Source organism: Carcharhinus amblyrhynchos, chromosome 3 (assembly GCF_965287045.1).
Source record: "Carcharhinus amblyrhynchos chromosome 3, sCarAmb.v2.hapA, whole genome shotgun sequence".
NCBI lineage: Eukaryota > Metazoa > Chordata > Chondrichthyes > Carcharhiniformes > Carcharhinidae > Carcharhinus > Carcharhinus amblyrhynchos.
The window spans coordinates 58,583,080-58,603,208 of NC_137326.1; the positions used below are offsets into that span (position 1 = coordinate 58,583,080).

Sequence of the window (20,129 nt, forward strand, 5' to 3'; positions counted from 1 at the left end):
TAACCTCATTCACTGCAGCCACAACTGGCAAGCAAAACACCTCATATGTAAAAGTCAGCTTCAAGTACAGGAGAAGTGAGGGTGAGCGAGGAGGTAGGTCTCTGTTTTCAAATGGCTCTGTGCTGCCGGGGAGCGGGAAAGAGGGTTGTTTCATGGTAACCATTTTGTGTTTTGGATTGGTGGGGTCATGCGAGTATGTGGGGGGGCTGCTATTGCTCATGGAATCCGACTTTGGCCTCTCAGCACTGTCCCGCATCTTAGCACTGAGTCCTAGTGCCAACAGCAGCAAGCAATATTGGTGTTGGGGGGATGGCTGGGAACTCTCAGAAGTGGCAGTGCTGTAGCCTCGGGACTTGTCAAGCAACACTGTCTGGAGCCACTACTGTATGTGTTCTGGGTGTGTTCCTGTGTAAAACTGTTTTGCCATTCTGGGAGGCTTTGGGGAGGGGCTATCTTGCACTTCTGGAAGGCTGTGGGGGTAACGTGGGGGGGGCTGACTGCCCTTCTGGGGGGCTGTGTTGTCCTTCTGGGGAGCTGGGGGGGAATTGTAGTATGTGTTTGTCTTGTCTCAGGGGGAATTGTGGAGTGTGTGTGGCTGGGCTGGGGGTGGTGGAATTGGGGAGTGTGTGTTTCTGGGCTGGGGGCAAGCAGAGTTCTCTAACTTTTTCATCTCTCTTTCTCCTTGCCTCAACCTCCCCCTCCAGATGGCTTTTGCAGAGCATTCTAATGATCTTCCTGTTCTTTTGGTTTCTGCTAGAGCTGAGGAAGAGCAGAATGAATTGTAGCCACAGGAGGCCTTTCCACTTGCAGGAGGAGAGGGAAACAACTGCTGAAGTCAGGATGTGGCCGCCATTCCCCCCGAGCTGGGAAAGTGATGGTGGGGCACAGGGTATGAGATGAAGGGACCAGAGACCCAGGCTGTTCCTCACGCAGTGTACTTTGAGCAACTGTCAGACATTGCAGTGCTGGGCAGACTTGAAACTGGCAATGTTTCAGATCCGACTTTTAGACCCGTTCTCAGATGCCCTCATAGGCACTCTGCCTGCAAAAATATCAGCAATTCTGAATCACGCTGTATAAGCCTGTGGGCGGGCTTAATGTACCCGAAATCCTGCAGCACCGATTGGCACCTCCAACTGCACATGCACAGAAAGAAATATAGAATGTGGCTCCCCTGCCACATCGCTCCTGGGCCTGATGATGCCTCCATCTAGCCCCCTATAGACATCACCCCACCTCCACAACATTATTGACCCCCTTATTCCCCCACCTCCTTTGCCACCCAGACTGATTATGTGCCCGTCCCTTCCTTCCTCCCTCACCGATCTCAGGCAGAGTGACAGTGGACCCCCCTTTTCCCACACTGATCACAGGCAGAGTGGCAGCCCCCCCAAACTGATCTCAAGCAGAGAACCATCAGACACTCAGCACTTACTAACTGGAGCACCTGAATTGGACTAGCCTGTTTTGCACTGATTCTGGATGGGTGACCGTGGTGGTAAATGGGGAAGTGCCAGTAAGTTGGACGTGCAACCCATTACATTAATTTAAATGCATGCAAATGCATTTTAATGGCTGTCATGCCCATTTTTGGTGCAGTCCTGATCACAGCCATTTTTGGGTCTTAGTAAAGGGAGAACCAACAAGGAGGTGAGCTCGGATCATGCTACTCGCCTCATGCCTGACTTTACCAAGTTTTGGCACCCGAAAACAGGCGCAACGCGCTGGGAAAATCGGGCCCTGTGTGCCGCCGATGGCTTTGCTCTGAAAGGAGATAGTGCCACATCTGTGCCATTTGTTACAAGATCTGGCACCTCAGGGTACAGGGGAGCACCTACTCCCAGCGGCTGTGAAAGTGATATCCTCCTTAAACCTTTACACCACTGGGTCCTTCTAGGCTGCCAGTTGAGATCTTTGTGGCATCTCACAGTCGTCCATGCACAACTTTGTGAGGGAGGTCATGCATGCCCTGTTTGTCCGGCCTGTATGTATTAAATTTGACCTGGGCCAGATCTAGCAGGAAACCTGGGCTGTAGGATCACAGCCATCATAGGGATGCCAAATATGCAGGGCGCTGTAGGCTGCACCCACAGCGTCCTCCAGGTCCTGGAGAAAAATCGTGGAAAATTCCTGAATAGAAAATACTTCCATTCCTTCAAATGCAATTAGCGTGTGACCATCAGCTTACATCGTGGATGTCTGTGCCAGACAGTGTGCATGACAGTTTTATATTAAGGAACTCAGATGTTCTGGAGGTCCAGAATACAGGAATGGCTTATATGGCACATGGGCTATCCACTTTGGTTGTGGCTGATGATACCTGTGTGGAGCCCTGAGACTGAGGTGGAAACGTGATTATAATGAGGCTTGCATTGCCACCCGGTCAAACGTGGAGTGGTGCATAGGGGTCTTCAAAATGACTCAGGTGCTCTGGTGGGGCTCTTCAGTATAGCTTCCTGATATTGTTGCATATTGTGGTGGTGTGTTGTGCCCTGCACAATCTGGTGCAGCAGCGAAGAGATCTTCTGGAGGAAGAGGAGGAGGATGACAACAACCAACACCATCCAGGTGCTGGAGGGCTGGTGGCAGCAAGGGTCAGGCATGCGAGAGTGGCGAGGAAGGCCCGGATCACCACACGTTTTGCAGCAAGGGGCCTGAGTTGCCGCACGAGTTCCAATAGCCCCCTCCCCCCCACCCTTTTATGCACGTCTACAAGCTCCTCAACATTGTAACACCAGAGTGGTGGGCCTAGGTACGTTATGTTAGCAGGTTTCTGTGGCAGGCAGGAGGGTGATGATTACTTGTTACGTGCCAATGTGATGATGCCCCGATGGAAACTAGTCTGACTCCTGCCTGAGCTCTGCATGCATGCTGGCACCTGAGCCCACATCTGGGCGGGGTTAAGGGAGCACTCAACACACATGCAGGGTCTCAGGGTGGGTGGGATTGGTGGGGGTGAGAGGGAATTTCTCCCTGGTTCTGGGAATGTCATGGCAGATGTTGTAAGTTGCTCCCACCCGCTGTAGCCAGTGAATGATTTAAACACCTTGATTTTCACAGTAGCGATGCTCTAAGAGCCCTCCCCCACTGACAGTAATATGTCAACGGGTCCGTCCGGTGAAGGTCAGGGTAAGTACATTCCTGTTAGAGGCTAATCAGAGACATATTAGTCACAGCTGTGAGGTGCAATAACATTTATTCGTGCCAATAAAAGTGCCATTGAAACAAGTGCTAATATATAACAAGTGAAAGTGAGACTTTAAAGTGCCTAAGTGTTCTTTCTAACTGCTGTATTCCTTTACCCATGCCATCTTAATGCCACTACGACTTCTTAACTTTACTTGATCTACCATTGGTTTTGGTGTCTCCTCAGGATGTATATTGGAGGTGGCCAGCTGCCTACTGCACCCCATGGCCTGTAATGGGCCTTGGCGATCGTCCTCTGGAGGGCCTGGACCTTGAGGGCCCTAGCTACTTCCAGGTGTCACGGACGTATCCTGTTCATCTTGGTGCCCTTGAGATGGTGTCAGGAAGTGGGGAGTCAGAAGGTGTAGTCACTGGTGTAGCCGCAGTCTCCTGGGTAGAAGGCTCCGGCATGGCCTCCAGCCCTTGCTCTTCCCTCAGGATTCCTGTGGGCCCCTGGGTCACTCCATGGGACAGAGATGCTTCTGCAATGAGCTTCAGAAGCTCTGGCTCACCTGGCTTGCCAGTCCTGGAGTGAGCTTCAGAAGCTCTGGCATCATCTGGCCCCAGACTCAGAGGACCATCGCCAAGGGCTCATCCACGTTCTTGCAATGGTGGGTGAGCCCTTGGCGATGGTCCTCTGAGTCTGGGGCCACCTATCAATGGCAGCAGCGAATGCCCTCTGAGACTGGGCCATGCTCTGCAGCCTCTCAGCCATGACCCACTTTGAGTGGGCCGTTCTCAAGGGCTGCTGCCATCACCCACTCTGTCTCAGCATTGTCCCGCTGGGTCTCCTGCAAGCTCTTGAACCTCTCAGCCATGGGCTACAGAACCCCAAAAAACCTGTTGAGGCCCTTAGCCATTTGGCATTGCAGCTCCCTTATTGCTCTCATTGATTCTCCCCACGACAGATTGGAAGACATCCCTCTGGGACTCCACCGTGACTTTACCATTGCTTTAACCCTTCCACTCATGATGATGATTTTCTGCCCCAGCTTTCCACCATGGTTGTCATCTTTGCAGTGTTAGCATGGGAACCAAGCAAGACTGGCAATAGCTGGTCCACCTGAAAGCTTTGAGATTCCTCCCAATAGCCTTTTAGTCGGTCCAATGTTACTGTCAGCCCCTCCTGCATTCTCTGGCTCTGTTGCTGCATCTCCAGCAGCTGAGGGAGGAGTGATCTCAGAGGCCCAGCATGTAACCTGGAGCCAGCTGAGCCTTTGCCTTTGGTAGGCCCCAGGGTGCCAGAGGCCTCAGACATTTCCTCTTCCACCTGATATATATCAGCAGATATGTTGCGCACACCACAGCGTGATCCAGACGCTTCAATACCTGCCAATGTGAGAGCCTCTAGGATGATGAATGTGAGGTGGAAGCTGACATGAAACTGCTGCCAGCCTTGGAGGTCCCACTGTTGCCTTCCTCCAAGATGTCTTCCGAGTTGTCATGGGGAGAATCAATGGGAGCAGTGAGGCGGCAGCAATGCCAAATGGACCCAGCGCATCTGGGTCCCTTTTTGCAACGCAGTACACAAGGTTAAGTGCAAGAGAGAGACAGGTAGCTGCGGTGAACGCAACTTATTTCAGATAGCTCCAATGAATGGAGGATTGGCAGGTGCTCATTTCTGTGCTCCAGATCCCATCCTCTCCCGAAAGCTCCAATGCTGATCCTCAAAGGAGGTGAGGACTTGGATCTCGGGCACACCGCCCCGTCTTTGCCATCTCCTGGCATTTCTGGGTATCCTTCTCCTGTGAGGACAGACTGAACCATGTAAAATCTGATGGCATGAGTCCTGGAGGATGTCAGGGCGTGGACCTCTGAGGGCAAGGATTTGGAGGAAGGGATAGGAGGCTGGAGGAAAGTGATAAGGGGCCAGGGGCTGGAAGCATGCATGGTGCTGGGAGTGGGGGAAGATCAGTTTTTTCTGGCAATGCTTCCTAGTCCTTCAGACCAGTGCCTTGGCACTAACACTTGGTGCCACCACCTCCAAGGCTGCATTGACATCCCTTCCCATGGGGCAGTGTCCTGCTGGGGAAAAGGGTCTCCCCACCTTGCCTCCATTGCCTCCAGCAACCTGGCAAGATTTGCATCTGAGGACTGTCCTTGATGCCGTCTTCCAGTACTGCCTGCCTGTCTGTCCATCCGTTGTTAGGACAGATTAGCTGCAGGCAGTTGGGCAAGCCATGTGCCTGTAAGAGCATTCTATCCAGTTTAATACAGTTTGCCTTGTTGTCATGGAGGGGAAGCCAAGTCCGCACTTGCAGGTGTGCTGATGGGGGACAGTGGGAAAAATGTGCCTCTGTGATGATCGGGGGCAGGGGAGAGAAAGGGTCATGTCACTTGCAGTCGTGAGCTTGGGGGGTGATGAGGAGGCCATTTGCAAGTGGGTCCCTGAGGGGGTGTGGAGTGGGTAAGAGTGTTGGTAATGTTGTGGGGGGGGGGGGGGTGTTCCCTGACGTCCTTGAGGAGGTCTGGGGAGACTATCTGGCACAGCGTGGGGTAGGGGGGAGGTGGTTCTGTCAGGAGAGCTGCTGTTTTTCAACTTTTTCTGCGCATGCGCAGTTTGTGACTCCAATCTGAGCTGCAGGCTTTCTGATGAGTTAAGCCCCACCCACTGCCTCTACTGGTAAGAATTGGTCTAGCCCACATTTTCAGTGTCTAGGTCTATAAGATTGGGAGTGAATACTTGCCCAAAAAAACAGACCTGGAACCCTCCCATTTTTATGTTAGCTAGATAGTTAGATTAATTCTCGTAAAATTCCGCCTTTATTCTCCAACTGAAATCTGTAAAATTACATTAAACAGATGGTAGAAGTGGATTTGATGGAAAATTTAAAAGACTATGGGAGAATGTCCAAACTCCACAGAGACAGTGCCCAAATTGGGAATCAAACCCAGGTTTTTGGCACTGTGAAGCAACAGTGCTAACCACTGTGCCGCCCTAGGGTACTCTGCAGTGCTCAGAGTGTGGGAAATTCATCTTAAAAATCCTGAGAAAAGAATCAATGAGTTATTTCAGTTTTCATATGCATTCGTCACTTAGAACTTTTTTGGGAGAAGCGTCCCATTTATTTATCTGTTCTGGGGTGTTTTGTGTTCAGCCTTTAAATTTATTACAACTTTATTCCCTTGAAGTAGTCAGACCAAGTCCTGGAATTTTTCAAACAACTGTTTAATATTTAAACTATAGCAAGGACTCTGGAACGCTAGCTAGTGGCCAGCCAGAGTCCAGAATACAGATTCGCACATGCAGATATTCTTCCAGATTTGATTACAATTAATTAACCTATCCAATATAGGAGTTATTGATTAGGGTTACATCATGCATAAGATTAATATTAAAACATTAAAAAAAATCACAGTCATTACACAGCTACTTAATTATAATACCCAATCAGCATAAAGGTTTGATCATGTGAGCTGACCTAATTTATCATTGTTATAAATTAGCCTTAACATTCCAGCTTATATCTGGATTTGTAGGTGTCAATTACCTCTCCCATGACTCAGCCTAAGAATGTTTGTTAGATAAACAAAACTACGTTCTGGGATTGTGTTCCCTGTGACTTGGCCTTGCTGCCTATTTTGGTCTGCTTTCATAAAGACCTGTGGTTTTTCTCGTCGCAGCTTACGTGATTTTTAAATGACTGTGATTATTAACTCTTTCAATTATCATTTACCATCTAAAGAAGGGCTTACAGAGAAAGTGGCAGCACCATTTTTTTTTATTAGGAAATTAGGATTCGTATAAGACAAAAATATGCGTAAGCAATAGATAAGGTATATGAGCTGAATGGCCTTTCTCATGCCAAATTTTCTTAAGTTCTGTAAAGATGAATATAGCAAATAGCTATTTTGATGTTCTACATCTAAAAATATCTATTAAGTTTCAATAACTCCACTGTCCTTATTGGGTTTCAGATACAACTATTTCTTAGTGATAGCTGGATCAATACATTGAAGAAAGTTTTACGTACCAGCCTGTGGGATGTTCGTAAAGGTTGGTTTAACTTACGGGAATCTAACTGGGAGGTTTATCGCAAATCTAAACTGCACATGCTGATGGAAATGATCAAGTATAACCTTCAGGATTCTCTTCGCTACCTTGTGCAAGACTCTCTTGTCAACTATACTCAAATGATCCTTGATGGCTGCCATAGTGCCCTCAACTGCTCTGATGATTTGATATGGGGAGAAGATCTTCTTAACAGCAATTTCAAGTAAGGCACCCAAGATGCACTTGAACATATTTCCACCTACTGGTCTGCCTTCAGAACATATTTCCTATCAAATACTTCATTTTCTGTATTTTATTGATTTTTTTACATGCAGTACTAAATACACTTTTTAAAGTTCAGAAGTAATTAAATAATTTTGATATTTTGAACCAATGTTCTAAATACCAATATCTTTGCTTTATTTCGTCTTGCATTTATTTTTCTTCTAATTTGTTTAATTTGTTGCATTGTTTCTCTACATCTTGTAATGTTTCTTCATTTTAAGAAGAGGAACAGATTTAGATGAGTTGTTGAACCTGAATCGCACAAACTCAGCTCTGACAAAGGGTCATCCAGGGTTGAAATGTTAGCTTTATTCTCTCTCCACAGATGCTGTCAGACCTGCTGAGATTTTCCAGCATTTTCTGTTTTTGTCACCAATTATGCCAATTATGGTCTTTTGAGCATCCCCAATTTTTCTCTGTTGTACCATTGGTGGCTGGGCCTTGAGCTGTCTTGACCTTGAATTCTGGAATTCCCATTCTAATACTCCTGCTTCAAAGATGCCCTTTGGAATCTTCTTCTCTGATTAATGTTTTGTTCACTTGTCCTAATGTTTTCTTATATATTTCAGTTTGAATTTTCTCTGATATCACCCCCGCAATGTTCCTTGAAACATTGTACATTCTAAAGATGAAAAATACATTGTTGTTATTCTAGTTCCTTCAGCGAAGAACAGGCATCAGGCTAGCCACACACATCTCAGATTCCTCTATCAGATCATATGGGTGCCACAAAGATTCCAAGTGCTGAACAAGTGAGAAAACGGGAATGAATGGCGTTGGTTTATTTGGTGAGCCACAAGTCGCAATCTTATGGCACTTTGTGTAATAAAACAGCCTCGATGCAATTCTTGCTGGAATGGACACTCTGAGCGCCTGACTCACACAAAGTGGCTGCAGTTGTACGTCATTAATGACGGAGAGCTGCATATAAGCACTAATCATGGACACGCAGGCAGTCACAGCAGGAAGATGGCACAGCCCCTGCTCCAAGGTTCATGGGGGGAGTGCTGGGCTGACTGCTGGATCCAATTGAGCAGAGGAGGGACATTTTCTTCTTCCGGATGGGGGTGAGCCGGGGTTCATAGCGGTAGCAGCAGCAATCAGTACCCTTGCACTGGCATGGAGGGCTAGCCACCAGTCCCAGAAGAAACTAAACAACCTTGTTCAGGCAGCAAAAGTAAGTGTCCATCCCATCCTGCCATTAATCCTGTCTGTTGGCCTGCAGTATTGGCCCAACCCTGACACCCTGTAGCCTTCCAGCACTTGGACCTCTAATCCTTTTGGCACCCTCCTGCCTGCTGAGGCATGATGCCAACGTATATCACCTGATTGCCCTATTCCCAACACCCTGTGCCCTTTCAGGCATCAGGCTTGCAACTCTTTTTCCCCCCCTCCCACTCTGTCCCCACTGGACAAGATGCCCCATAACAGAACGGAGTGGGAGAAAGTGGGGTCACCAACCTGTGAATCTTCACTCTCAGGAGAGAGCCCCAAATCTGGGGGAGGAGGGGTGTGGGGGGGGGGGGTGCGGACTCAGAGGCTATGGCGCCCACAGGAAGCCCACTAAACGACCTCCGCTTGAGTCTTCCAACAATGCAGCGGCCTGGGAGAATCACCCGCATTATGTTTCCATTTTCCGTTTAATTTTAACTTCCTTGTTTACCCTTGATAGGTTTTCCTCCCCTTTGACTCCTCATTAGGAAGTATTTTTGCTGGGAGTCAGGAACAGCATGGTGACACAGTGGTTAGCATTACTGCCAGGGACCCTGGTTCTCTTTCAGGCTTGGGTCACTGTCTGTATGTAGTTCGCACGTTCTCCCTGTATCTGCGTGGGTTTCCCCTGGGTGCTCCGGTTTCCTCCCACAGTCCGAAAGACGTGCTGGTTAGGCGCCTTGTACATGCTAAATTCTCCCTCACTGAACCTGAATAGGCGCTGGAGTCTGGCAACTAGGGGATTTGATTGAATTTTTTGAGCATTAAACAAAATGTGTGGCTGAGGGTAGTGCAGTTGATGTAGTTTACATGGATTTCAGCAAAGCATTTGATGAACTTCCACTTGGGAGACCTATTAAGAAGACTAATGCACATGTAATACAGGGTGATCTGACAAGTTGGATTCATAATTGGCTTAGCGGTAGGAGGCAGAGGGTGGTGACAGGTGGCTGCCTTAGTGACTGGAAGCCAGTGACCGGTGGTGCATCACAGGGATCCATGCTGGGCCCTCTATTGTTTGTCATTTATTTAAGTGATATAGATGACTATTTGGGAGGTACAGTCAGTACGTTTACTGATGACACAAAGATTGGCTGGGTGATTAACAATGAGGTTGAGTGTCTTGGGTTACAGGAAGTTATTGACGAGATGGTCAAATGGACGAATAAGTGGCAGAATTTAACCCTGAAAAGTGTGAGATGATGCTCTTTGGAAGGAGTAATTTGACAAGGAAGTATACTATGAAAGATCTGATACTGGGAAGTTCTGAAGAACAAAGGGACAAAAGAACAAAGAACAAAGAAAATTACAGCACAGGAACAGACCCTTCGGCCCTCCAAGCCTGCACGGACCATGCTGCCCGACTTAACTAAAACCCCTACCCTTCCGGGGACCATACATCTCTATTCCCACCTCATTTATGTACTTGTCAAGACACCCCTTAAAAGTCACTACCATATCCGCTTCCACTACCTCCCCAGCAAAAAGTTCCAGGCACCCACCACTCCCTGTGTAAAAAATCTGCCTCATGCATCTCTTTTAAACCTTGCTCCTCGCATCATAAACCTATGCCCCTGAGTAATTGAAGTGGTAGTAATTGAAGGACCTTGGCATGTTTGTCCATAGATCTCCGAAGTTGGAAAGACAGGTTAATAGGGTGGTGAGAAAGGCATACGGCACACTCATCTTTATCAAACAGGGCATAGATTACAAAAGCAGAGAGGTTGTGATGGAGTTGTATAGAACTTTGGTGAGGCCACAACTGAAGTACTATATGCAGTTCCAGTCACCACATCATAGAAAGGATGTGAACACAGTGTTGGGGGGCGGGGTGGGGGGGAGGTGTGGGTGCGGTGAAGAAGAGATTTACCAGGATGCTGCTTGGGATGGAACATTTAAGTTATGAAGAGAGGTTGGATAGGTTTGGGTCGTTTTCGTTGGAGCAGAGACGACTGAGGGGTGACCTAATTGAGGTGTTCAAGATTATGAGGGGCATGGACAGGGTGGATAGGGAGCAGCTGTTCCCCTTAGTTGAAGGGTCAGTTACAAGAGCAGACAGGTTAAAAGTGAGGGGTGAGGTGGGTCACTTACAAGGGGCCACAAGCTAAAAGTGAGGGATTAGAGGCTTAGGGGGGATTTGAGGAAAATCTATTTACTCAGAGGGTGTTGAAGGTCCGGAATGCACTGTCTGGGAGGTAGGTGGAGGCAACATGCCTCATATCCTTTAAAAAGTACCTGGATGAGGACTTGGCACACCATAACATTCAAGGCTATGGACCGAGTGCTGGCAAGTGGAATCGATGGACCGAAGGGCCTCTTCTGCATTGTAGTATTCTGTGATTCTGATTTTCATAGCAACTTCATTGCAACGTTAATGTAAGCCTACTTGTGACACTAATAAACATTTTAAACTTTAAAAAACTAAATTTTAAAAACTTTAAAACTTTATCCCTATAAATGAGCTTCTGCTCATCTAATATCTTACCTACTAATCTAAATGACCTCTTTGGCCCATTCTCCTGCTATACTATTTTAAAGCCTCCCTAACAGCACCAGTAAACATCCCTCCAAGGATATTGGTCCCAGGCCTGTTGGGGTGTAACTGATCCAGTTTTTCAGATCCCACTTCCCTGTCCCAATGCCTCAAGAACCTGAAACCCATCCTCCTACATCATCCCTCTAGTCATGCAGTCATCCTGTTTCTGCTCTTTCACTTGAAGTGCATTGGCATATTTCACTACTTGAAAATAAAGATGCCATATGAATGCAAGTTGCCTTGTTGTTGCCTGCATCATGCTCATTCAGCCATTATTGTCTTGACATTTTAGCATTGGTCCTCTGTGCAGTCTTTTTCAACTGGATGCTACTCTGTTACTTCCCAAGGTTTGTACAGGAATTGTGAACGGTAGAAGTTAGTTGTGAAATAGCATGGGGAAAGGATCATGTGAGGGGAGATGTGGTAAATTAAATGGAAGCAACAAGATTACAGAGCAAGGTAGCAATTTGAGTAATGAGATAACAAGAGTGTCACAGGATAGAGCATACAAACTTGCACCAACAGATAAGGCTGATTTGTTGGCAAGTAGACTCTGGTAGAGGCACTGTCTTAGGAATTGAGAACAGTTAACAACAAAGATTTTATCTAAAATTAAATCAGACAAGTCAATCTGATTGGTCAAGACATTGCCATGGGAATTGAGCTGGGGAATGAGTGCCTCAAGCTTTGCTTTGATTTGATTTATTATTGTCATATGTATTAGCATACAGTGAAAAGTATTCATAGAGAATGGAACGAGAGAGTGCAGAATGTAGTGTTAGAGTCATAGCTACCATCTACCATGCAAGGTAGTTCCATTCAAAAGTCTGACAGGGGCAGGGAAGAAGCTGCTCTTGAGTCAGTTGGTACATGACCTCAGACTTTTACATCTTTTTCCTGAAGGAAGAAGGTGGAAGGCAGAATGTCTGGGATGCATGGGGTCTTTAATTATGCTGGCTGCTTTGTCGAGATAGCGGGAAGTGTAGACAGAGTCAATGAATGGGAGGCTAGTTTGCGCAATGGATTGGGCTACATTTGTGATCTTCTGTTGTTTCTGTGATCCTCGGCAGAGCAGGAGCCACACCAAGTTGTGCTACAATCAGAAAGAATGCTTTCAATGGTGCATCTGTAAACGTTGGTGAGAGTTGTAGCTTACATGGCAAATTTCCTTAGTCTTCTGAAAAAGTAGTCATTGGTGGGCTTTCTTAACTATGGTGTCGGCATAAGGGGACCAGGACAGGTTGTTGGTGCTCTGGCCACCTAAAAACTTGAAGTTCTCGATCCTTTCTAGTTTGTCCCCATTGATGTAGTCAGGGGCATGTTCTCCTCTTCGCTTCATGAAGTTGATGACAATCTCTTTCATTTTGTTGACATTGAGGGAGAGATTATTGACGTCACACCAGTTCACCAGATTCTCAATCTCATTCCTATACTCTTGTCATTGTTTGAGGTCTGTCCCACTATGGTGGTGTCATCAGCAAACTTGAAAAGTGAATTGGAAGGGAATTTGGCCACACAGTCATAGGTGTAGAAGGAGTATAGAAGGGGGCTGAGAATACAGCTTTGTGGGGCACTGGTGTTGAGGATGCTCGTGGAAGAGGTGTTGTTGCCTACCCTTATTGATTGTAGTCTCTGAGTTAGGAAGTTCAGAATCCAGTCGCAGAGGGAGGAGCTGAGCCTCAGACCATGGAGTTTGGAAATGAGTTTCATGGGCATAATGGTGTTGAAGGCTGAGCTGTAGTCAATAAATAGAAGTCTGACATTGGTGTATTTGTTATCTAGGTGTACCAGGGTTGAGTGCAGGGCCAGTGAGATGGTGTGTCCTGTGTAACTGTTGCGGCAGTAGGTAAACTGCAGTGCTTTCTGGTAGCCTGGGAGACCAGAATTGATTCGTGCCATGACTAGCCTTTCAAAGCACTTCATAATGATAGATTTCAGAATCACTGGGTGATAGTCCTTGAGGCATGCTGCTAGGTTTTTCTTAGGTACCGGGATGATGGTCATCTTCTTAAAGCAGAAAGGGACCTCAGATTGTTGTAAAGAGACATTGAAGATGTCTGCAAATACCCCTGCCAGCTGACCAACGCAGAATCTGAGTACTCGTCTGGGTACCCCATCTGGGCCAGTCGCTTTCTGTGGGTTGACCTTCAAGAAAGCTGCTTTGCCTTCTGCAATAGTGACCCCAGATACAAGTTCATCCAGGGCTTTTAGGGTGGCGGGCATGCTGTCACTCAAAACAGGCTCTCAAACCTCTTGCTCAAAATGGGCATAGAATGCATTGAGCTCATCAGGGAGAGGTACGTTGGAGCTGGCAATTTTACATGCCTTCATCCTGTAGCCTGTTACGTCTTGCAGACCTTGCCATAGTCAGCAGGGTCTGTGTGGCTAGTCTGGGACTCTAGCTTGGTCTGGTACTGTCTTTTGGTATCTTTGATTGATCTCCTTAGATCATATCTGGCTTTCTTGTATAGATAGTAAGGAGTCTCACAACACCAGGTTGAAGTCCAACAGGTTTATTTGATAGTAAACGCCCCTAGCTTTCGAAACGCTGTTCCTTCGTCAGGTCAGTGGAGAGTTCTGATCACAAACAGGGCATATAAAGGCACACACAGTTTACAGAATAGTGATTAGAATGCGAGTCTTTCCAGCTAATCTGCCATTCAAGCCTTAAAGATGCGGACAATATGAGTGGAGATAACATTAAGCATAGGTTAAAGAGATGTGTATTGTCTCCAGACAGGACAGTAAGTGAGATGTTGCAAGTTCAGACAAGTCGTGGGGGTTACAGATAGTGTGACATGAACCTAAGATCCTGGTTGAGGCCGTCCTCATGGCTATCAGTTTCTACTCAGTGACTCTATGCTGTTGTATGTCGTGAAGGCCTCCTTGGAGAACGTTTACCCGAGGATCAGAGGCTGAATGCCCGTGATCGCTGAAATGTTCCCCAACAGGAAGAGAACAGTCTTTCCTGGTGATTGTCGAGGGGTGTTCATTCATCTGTTGACGTAGCGTCTGCATAGTCTCCCCAATGTATCATGCCTCGGGACATCCTTTCCTGCAGCCTATCAGGTAGACAATGTTGGCCAAGTTGCAAGAGTATGTACCGTGTACCTGGTGGATGGCGTTCTCATGTGAGATGATGGCATCCGTGCCGATGATCCGGCATGTCTTGCAGAGGTTGCTGTGGCAGGATTTTGTGGTGTCGTGGTCACAGTTCTCCTGAAGGCTGGGTTGTTTGCTGTGAACAATGGTCAGTTTGAGGTTGTGCGGTTGTTTGAAGGCAAGAAGTGGGGATGTGGGGATGGCCCTGGCAAGATGTTCGTCTTCATCAATGACATGTTGAAGACTCCGGAGAAGATGTCGTAGCTTCTGTGCTTCGGGCAAGTACTGGATGACAAAGGGTACTCTGTCCACCATGTCCCGTGTTTGTCTTCTGAGGAGGTCGGTGCGCTTTTTCGCTGTGGCACTGTGGCATGTTGGAACTGTTGATTGATGAGTCAAATGCCATATCCTGTTCTTATGAGGGCATCTTTCAGCGTCTGGAAGTGTCTGTTGCCATCCTCCTCATCTGAGCAGATCCTGTGTATACGGAGGGCTTGTCCATAGGGGATGACTTCTTTAACGTGGAGAAGTGGAGCATCGTGAGGTTATTTTTAGGTTACGGTACAGCGAGGTGCTGATGTGACTGTCCTTAATGGAGATGTGTGTGTCCAAGAATGCAACTGATTCCGGAAAATAGTCCATGGTGAGTCTGATGGTGGGATGGAACTTGTTGATGTCATCATATAGTTGTTTCAGTGACTATTCACCATGAGTCCAAAGGAAGAAAATGTCATCGATATATCTAGTGTATAGCATCAGTTGAAGGTCCTGTGTGGTGAAGAAGTCTTGTTCGAGCCTGTGCATGAATATGTTGGCATATTTAGGTGCGAATGGTCCCCACGGCTGTTCCGTGTGTCTGGATGAAGAACTGGTTGTTGAAGGTGCAGACATTGTGGTCGAGGATAAAGCGAATGAGTTGTAAAATTGCACCTGGAAACTGGCAGTTGTTGGCGTTGAGTACTGAGGCTGTTGCAACAATGCCATCGTCGTGGGGGATGCTGGTGTAGAGCGCCGAGACATCCATTGTGATGAGGAGTGCCCCTGGTTCAACTGCTCCATGTGTGCTGAGTTTCTGTAGGAAGTCTGTAGTGTCGTGACAAAAGCTGGGGGTTCTTTGTACAATGGGTTTCAGGATGCCCTTGACATAGCTGGAGGGGTTCTTGCATAGGGTCCCATTGCCTGATACAATGCGACGGCCGGGTGTGTTTGCCTTGTGTATCTTTAGGAGGCAGTTGAGATCTCCACATTGTCTGTGTGGAGTTTGCACATTCTCCTCGTGTCTGCGTGGGTTTCCTCTGTGTACTCCAGTTTCCTCCCACAGTCCGAAGATGTGTGGGTTAGGTTGATTGGCCATGCTAAAATTGCCCCTTAGTGTCCTAAGATCCTTAGAGGGATTAGTGAATAACAATTTGTAAGAATATGGGGGTAGGGCCTGGGTGGGATTGTGGTCGATGCAGACTCGATGGGCTGATGGGCCGCTTTCTGCACTGTTGGGTTCTATGATTCTCCAATGCGGGAAGTACGTGGATGAGAGAATAGAGGGTGCCCTGAAGGTCCAAATCAAAGGTCTTGATCAGAGTGTTGAGTTGACAGGTGTGTTCTTTAGTTGGATCTGCAGGTAACTGCCTGTAATGTTCCTCGTTGTTCAGTTGTTGTACACTTCTTTGCAGTAATCCGTCCTGTTCAGTATGACGATGGCCCCTCCTTTGTCTGCTAGTTTGATGACAATGTTGTAGTTGGTCTTGAGAGCGCGGATGGCATTGCATTGTGCTTGGGTGGTGTTCGGAGCTGTCTTGTGAGTGCGGTTGATGAATCTGGTGTTGACGCACCTCCTGACGGCTTGGGCATACATGTTCGGTTGCTGCACTGCAGATCTCTCTGTTGGCTGTTTCAGTTCATTGGCTGTCTCATTGTGTTCGCTGTTGGCCTCTTGGGATTTGTGTGTAGTGGGGGGGGTTGTGGGGACCAGTGATGAGGCCAGCAATGTTTCTGTGGGGGGCGTTGTGAGGCCCAGCGATGAGGCCAGTGATGTCTGTGTGGGAGGGTTGTGGAGGCCTGCAATGAGGCCAACAATGTGTGTGTGGGGGGTTGTGGGGATCAGCGATGTGTGTGGGGGGGTTGTGTGAGCAATGATGAGGCCAGCGATGCCTGTGGGGTTTGGATGGCAGTGAAGTGGATGCTGGGAGCTCTTTTCAGTGATCTCCCAGCGATGTGCGCATGTGCGAGTTCACCCTCATCCTGCTGATTTCAGGCTCTTTGGCACAAATAGGCCCTACCCCCCTGAACGTTTAATGATATACATGACTGGGATTTCTGCAGTGCACAGAGTGCAGAGATTCAGGTGAGAAGCTGAACTGAGAAAACAGTCAGAATTTAGAACAGTTCTGCCACCAATTCAGCACTTTTGAGAGACTTGTAGCCCATGTCTCTGAAGCATAAGTCCAGGCTTCTGGATTACTAACTTAGTAACATTAGCACTCTGCTACTATTCTAAGTGTGAAAGTTATACTAAATGAGCAGAGGGAAATTATAGATAGGACAAAAGTAATTGAAAATGGTGTATTAAAAGAAATTATTGAAAATTGGTAAGGAGCTTGGTCTGGATGGAATGTTCCCTAGGCTTCTGAAAGAAGCAAAGAAAGATATAGCAGAGGCATTGGTCACAATCTTTCAATTTTCATTAAATAGTGTAATGCCAGATGATTGGATGGTTGCCAATGTTAAATTGCAATTCAAGAAAGGAGATAAGGTAAGCAAGGAAATTACAGGACAATGTGCCACATATTAGTTTCAGTGGATTATTAAAAATCATTATCTGGGACAAAATAACTTTCATTTGGAAAATCATAAGATCATAACACATAGGATCAGAAATAGGCCATTCAGTCCATCAAGTCTGCTCTGCCAATCTGTAAGATCATGACTGATCTGATATAATTTTCAACTCCACTTTTGCACCTTATCTCCTTGATTCCCTTACTGATTAAAAATCTGCCTATCTCAGCCTTGAATATACTTAACAACCCAGCCTCTACAGCGCACTATGTTAAAGAATTTCACAGATTCACTACTCTCTGAGAGGATAAGTTCCTCCTCATTTCTAAAATAAGTGATCTCTTACTTTGACATTATACCTTCTTATCCTAGATACTCCCTCAAGAGGAAACAACCTCTCGACATCCACCATGTCAAGTCCCCTGAGAATCCTTTATATTTCAATAATGTCACCTCTCATTCTTCTAAACTCAAATGAGTATAAGCCCAATCTAATCAACCTCTCCTCACAAGAAAATCTCTCCATACCTGGGATCAACCAAATATGAATTAATCAAAGAGCGAGGAGGTATTTTGGCTTAGTGGGTAGCACCCCTGTCTCTGAGTCAGTAGCTTCATGTTCAAGACCCACTCCAGGACATGATGGCCAAGGAAGGTGCATTCGTAATGTGGCCAAACAAGCTGAGAATCAACTTGTAAAGCCTTCCAACACACACCAGTGATAGGCAGTAAGTGTGGGAGAAATTCATGGAAATACAGAAAATAGGAACAGGAATAGGCCATTTGGCCCTTTGAGCCTCCTCCACCATTGGCTGATCATTCAACTCAGTAACCTGTTTTCATTTCCCTCCATACCCTTTTGCCCAAAAGCTGTAACTAACTCCTTCTTTAAAGCGTATGGAGCAAGATTTTCCACCCATACTCACCCCAAAACCAGAAAATCCTGCCCAAGGTCAATGGATCTTTACATGGCCCGTCCCCCCCACCGACTGTACAATTGCCTTGGCGGACAGGATGGGAAAACTCCCCCCACTACGCCATCATTTTAATTTTACACACTAATCTTTTATGTGGGATCTGGCTGAAAGCCTTCTGAAAGTCCCAATAAACCACATACATTGCTCCCCTCATCAACTCTCAAGTTACATTCTTGAAGTATTCTAGTAGATTTGTCAAGCATGATAAAACCATGCTGACTCTATTTACCTTGCCACTGTTTTCCAAGTGCTCTGCTATTAAATCTTTTATAATGGACTCTAGCAATTTCCCCACAACTGACATCGGGCTGACTGGTCTATAGTTCTTTGTTTTCTCTTTACCTCCGTTTTCAATAGTGGAGTTACATTAGATACCTTCCAATCCACAGGAACTGTTCCTGAGTCTACAGCATCTTGGAAGATGACCACTATTTCTAGGGCCACTTCCTTAAGTACTCTGGAATGTAAATTACTAGGCTCTGGGGATTTATTGGCCTTCAATCCCAATAATTTCCCCAACACTATTTCCCTACTAATCCTGATTTCCTAATTTCCTCCCTCTCACTAAACCCTGTTTTCTCCAACATTTCTGGCATGTTATTTGTGCTCTCCTTTGAGAAGACAGAACCAAAGTATATAATTGGTCTGCCATTTCTTTGTTCTCCATTATAAATTCCTCTATTTCTGCCTGTAAGGGACCTGAGGGTCTTCACCAAGATTTTTCTTCACATACCTATAGAAGCTTTTACAGTAAGTTTACTCCTCAAGTTTACTCTCATATTCCATTTTCCCCTTCTTATTCAATACCTTTGTTCTCCTTTGCAAAAGCAAGGTTGCCCCCAACTTTCAAGCTGGTGAATGGGACCTCCGCGGCACCTTAAAATTCTGGCCAATGATTCTAGGTTGTTGGCTATTGCGAGGTATCCAGCTTCCTTAGTTGTTATGAGGATAATAATATCATCCTCATATTGCACAATTACTAATGAAAAGCATAAGAGAGAAATATTTTAATGAGCCACAGACCTATTCGTTCTTCAAACACAACATTCCAGACTTAATCATTTGTTATTGATTGCTGTACTTGTTTCAATATATTTTATTCCTAGCTTTCAGTTAGTAAAATAGTTGTTAATGACACAGTTCTCTTCCACAGAATCAAATGGGGAGAAATTGTTTGTAGTCTCTTTTTCAGGTGCCCAACTTATGCATGGCCAAACTGGAAGAATCAAGATTCACTGGGCTTCAGTTTAGTACTATGGATGAACTGCCCAATATCTCATCTCCAAGCCAGCTTGTCCATTTGAAGCTGAACAATTTGGGGCTGGCAGGGCCCCCAGGTTAAGTCATAGAAGTGGGAAGGAAGGCCAATTGGAGGCTAGTTGATCACGATCAGTATCCGTCCTCAGGAATTTTGCATATAGAGTGCTTCCAAAAGCCACCAGGATTTGGTTTGTTGGTTGCTTCATCTTTCTATTTGTTCTTGTGTATTTCAGGCCCAGGAAAATGCCCATTTTTATTCTGGACCTCAATCTGGATAATAGCGGGGTACATTTCAGCACGGCACTGGATAGATTTAAACCTGTCATGGTAGCTCTGTTTGACAAAGCAATCATGGCCACACAGCATGTCCCTCATATAGAAAAGGTAAAACTGACAGATTGTTACGCTTGATACTATTTGAATCAAGGAATTTTATGCAGAACTTTACCTCAGAAAATTTAATGAGGTAGTAGATTTGAGGACAGAGCAGATTTTATATAGCCTTTGGAAGCATGAAGCTTGATGGGATGGCTCTCCTTTCATATTCCAGGCTATTTGCCAGTAATCAATTTCATTTATCATCTTTAACGTCCCAGAACGAGGGGGAAAGGTGAGCACAGAGTTAGAACTGAAGAAATTTACTGAAGGCATCATCAAAAATTTTAAATCAAAGATTTTAAAGAACATTTTGAAAGAAAGTCCTAAGGTGAAATTGTTTATGAGGAGAATTCAGCTGAACAGCAAATTAGTGGCTCAAAAATTGATTACTGATAGTGTAGCAGAGTGGGCAAGAATGCAAGCA

At 46.2% G+C, this 20,129-nt stretch overlaps 1 protein-coding gene across 1 annotated transcript in view; it reads left to right on the top strand.

Annotated features, from left to right (window-relative positions):
• The window catches only part of dnah1 (dynein, axonemal, heavy chain 1), a 537,372-nt gene that overhangs the window by 94,441 nt on the left and 422,802 nt on the right, over positions 1 to 20,129 (top strand). Inside the window, exons 12-13 of the mRNA XM_080184401.1 lie at positions 7,105 to 7,403; positions 19,561 to 19,711. Of these exons, the coding sequence (XP_080040527.1) occupies positions 7,105 to 7,403; positions 19,561 to 19,711 (450 nt within the window). The remainder of the gene's footprint in view (positions 1 to 7,104; positions 7,404 to 19,560; positions 19,712 to 20,129) is intronic.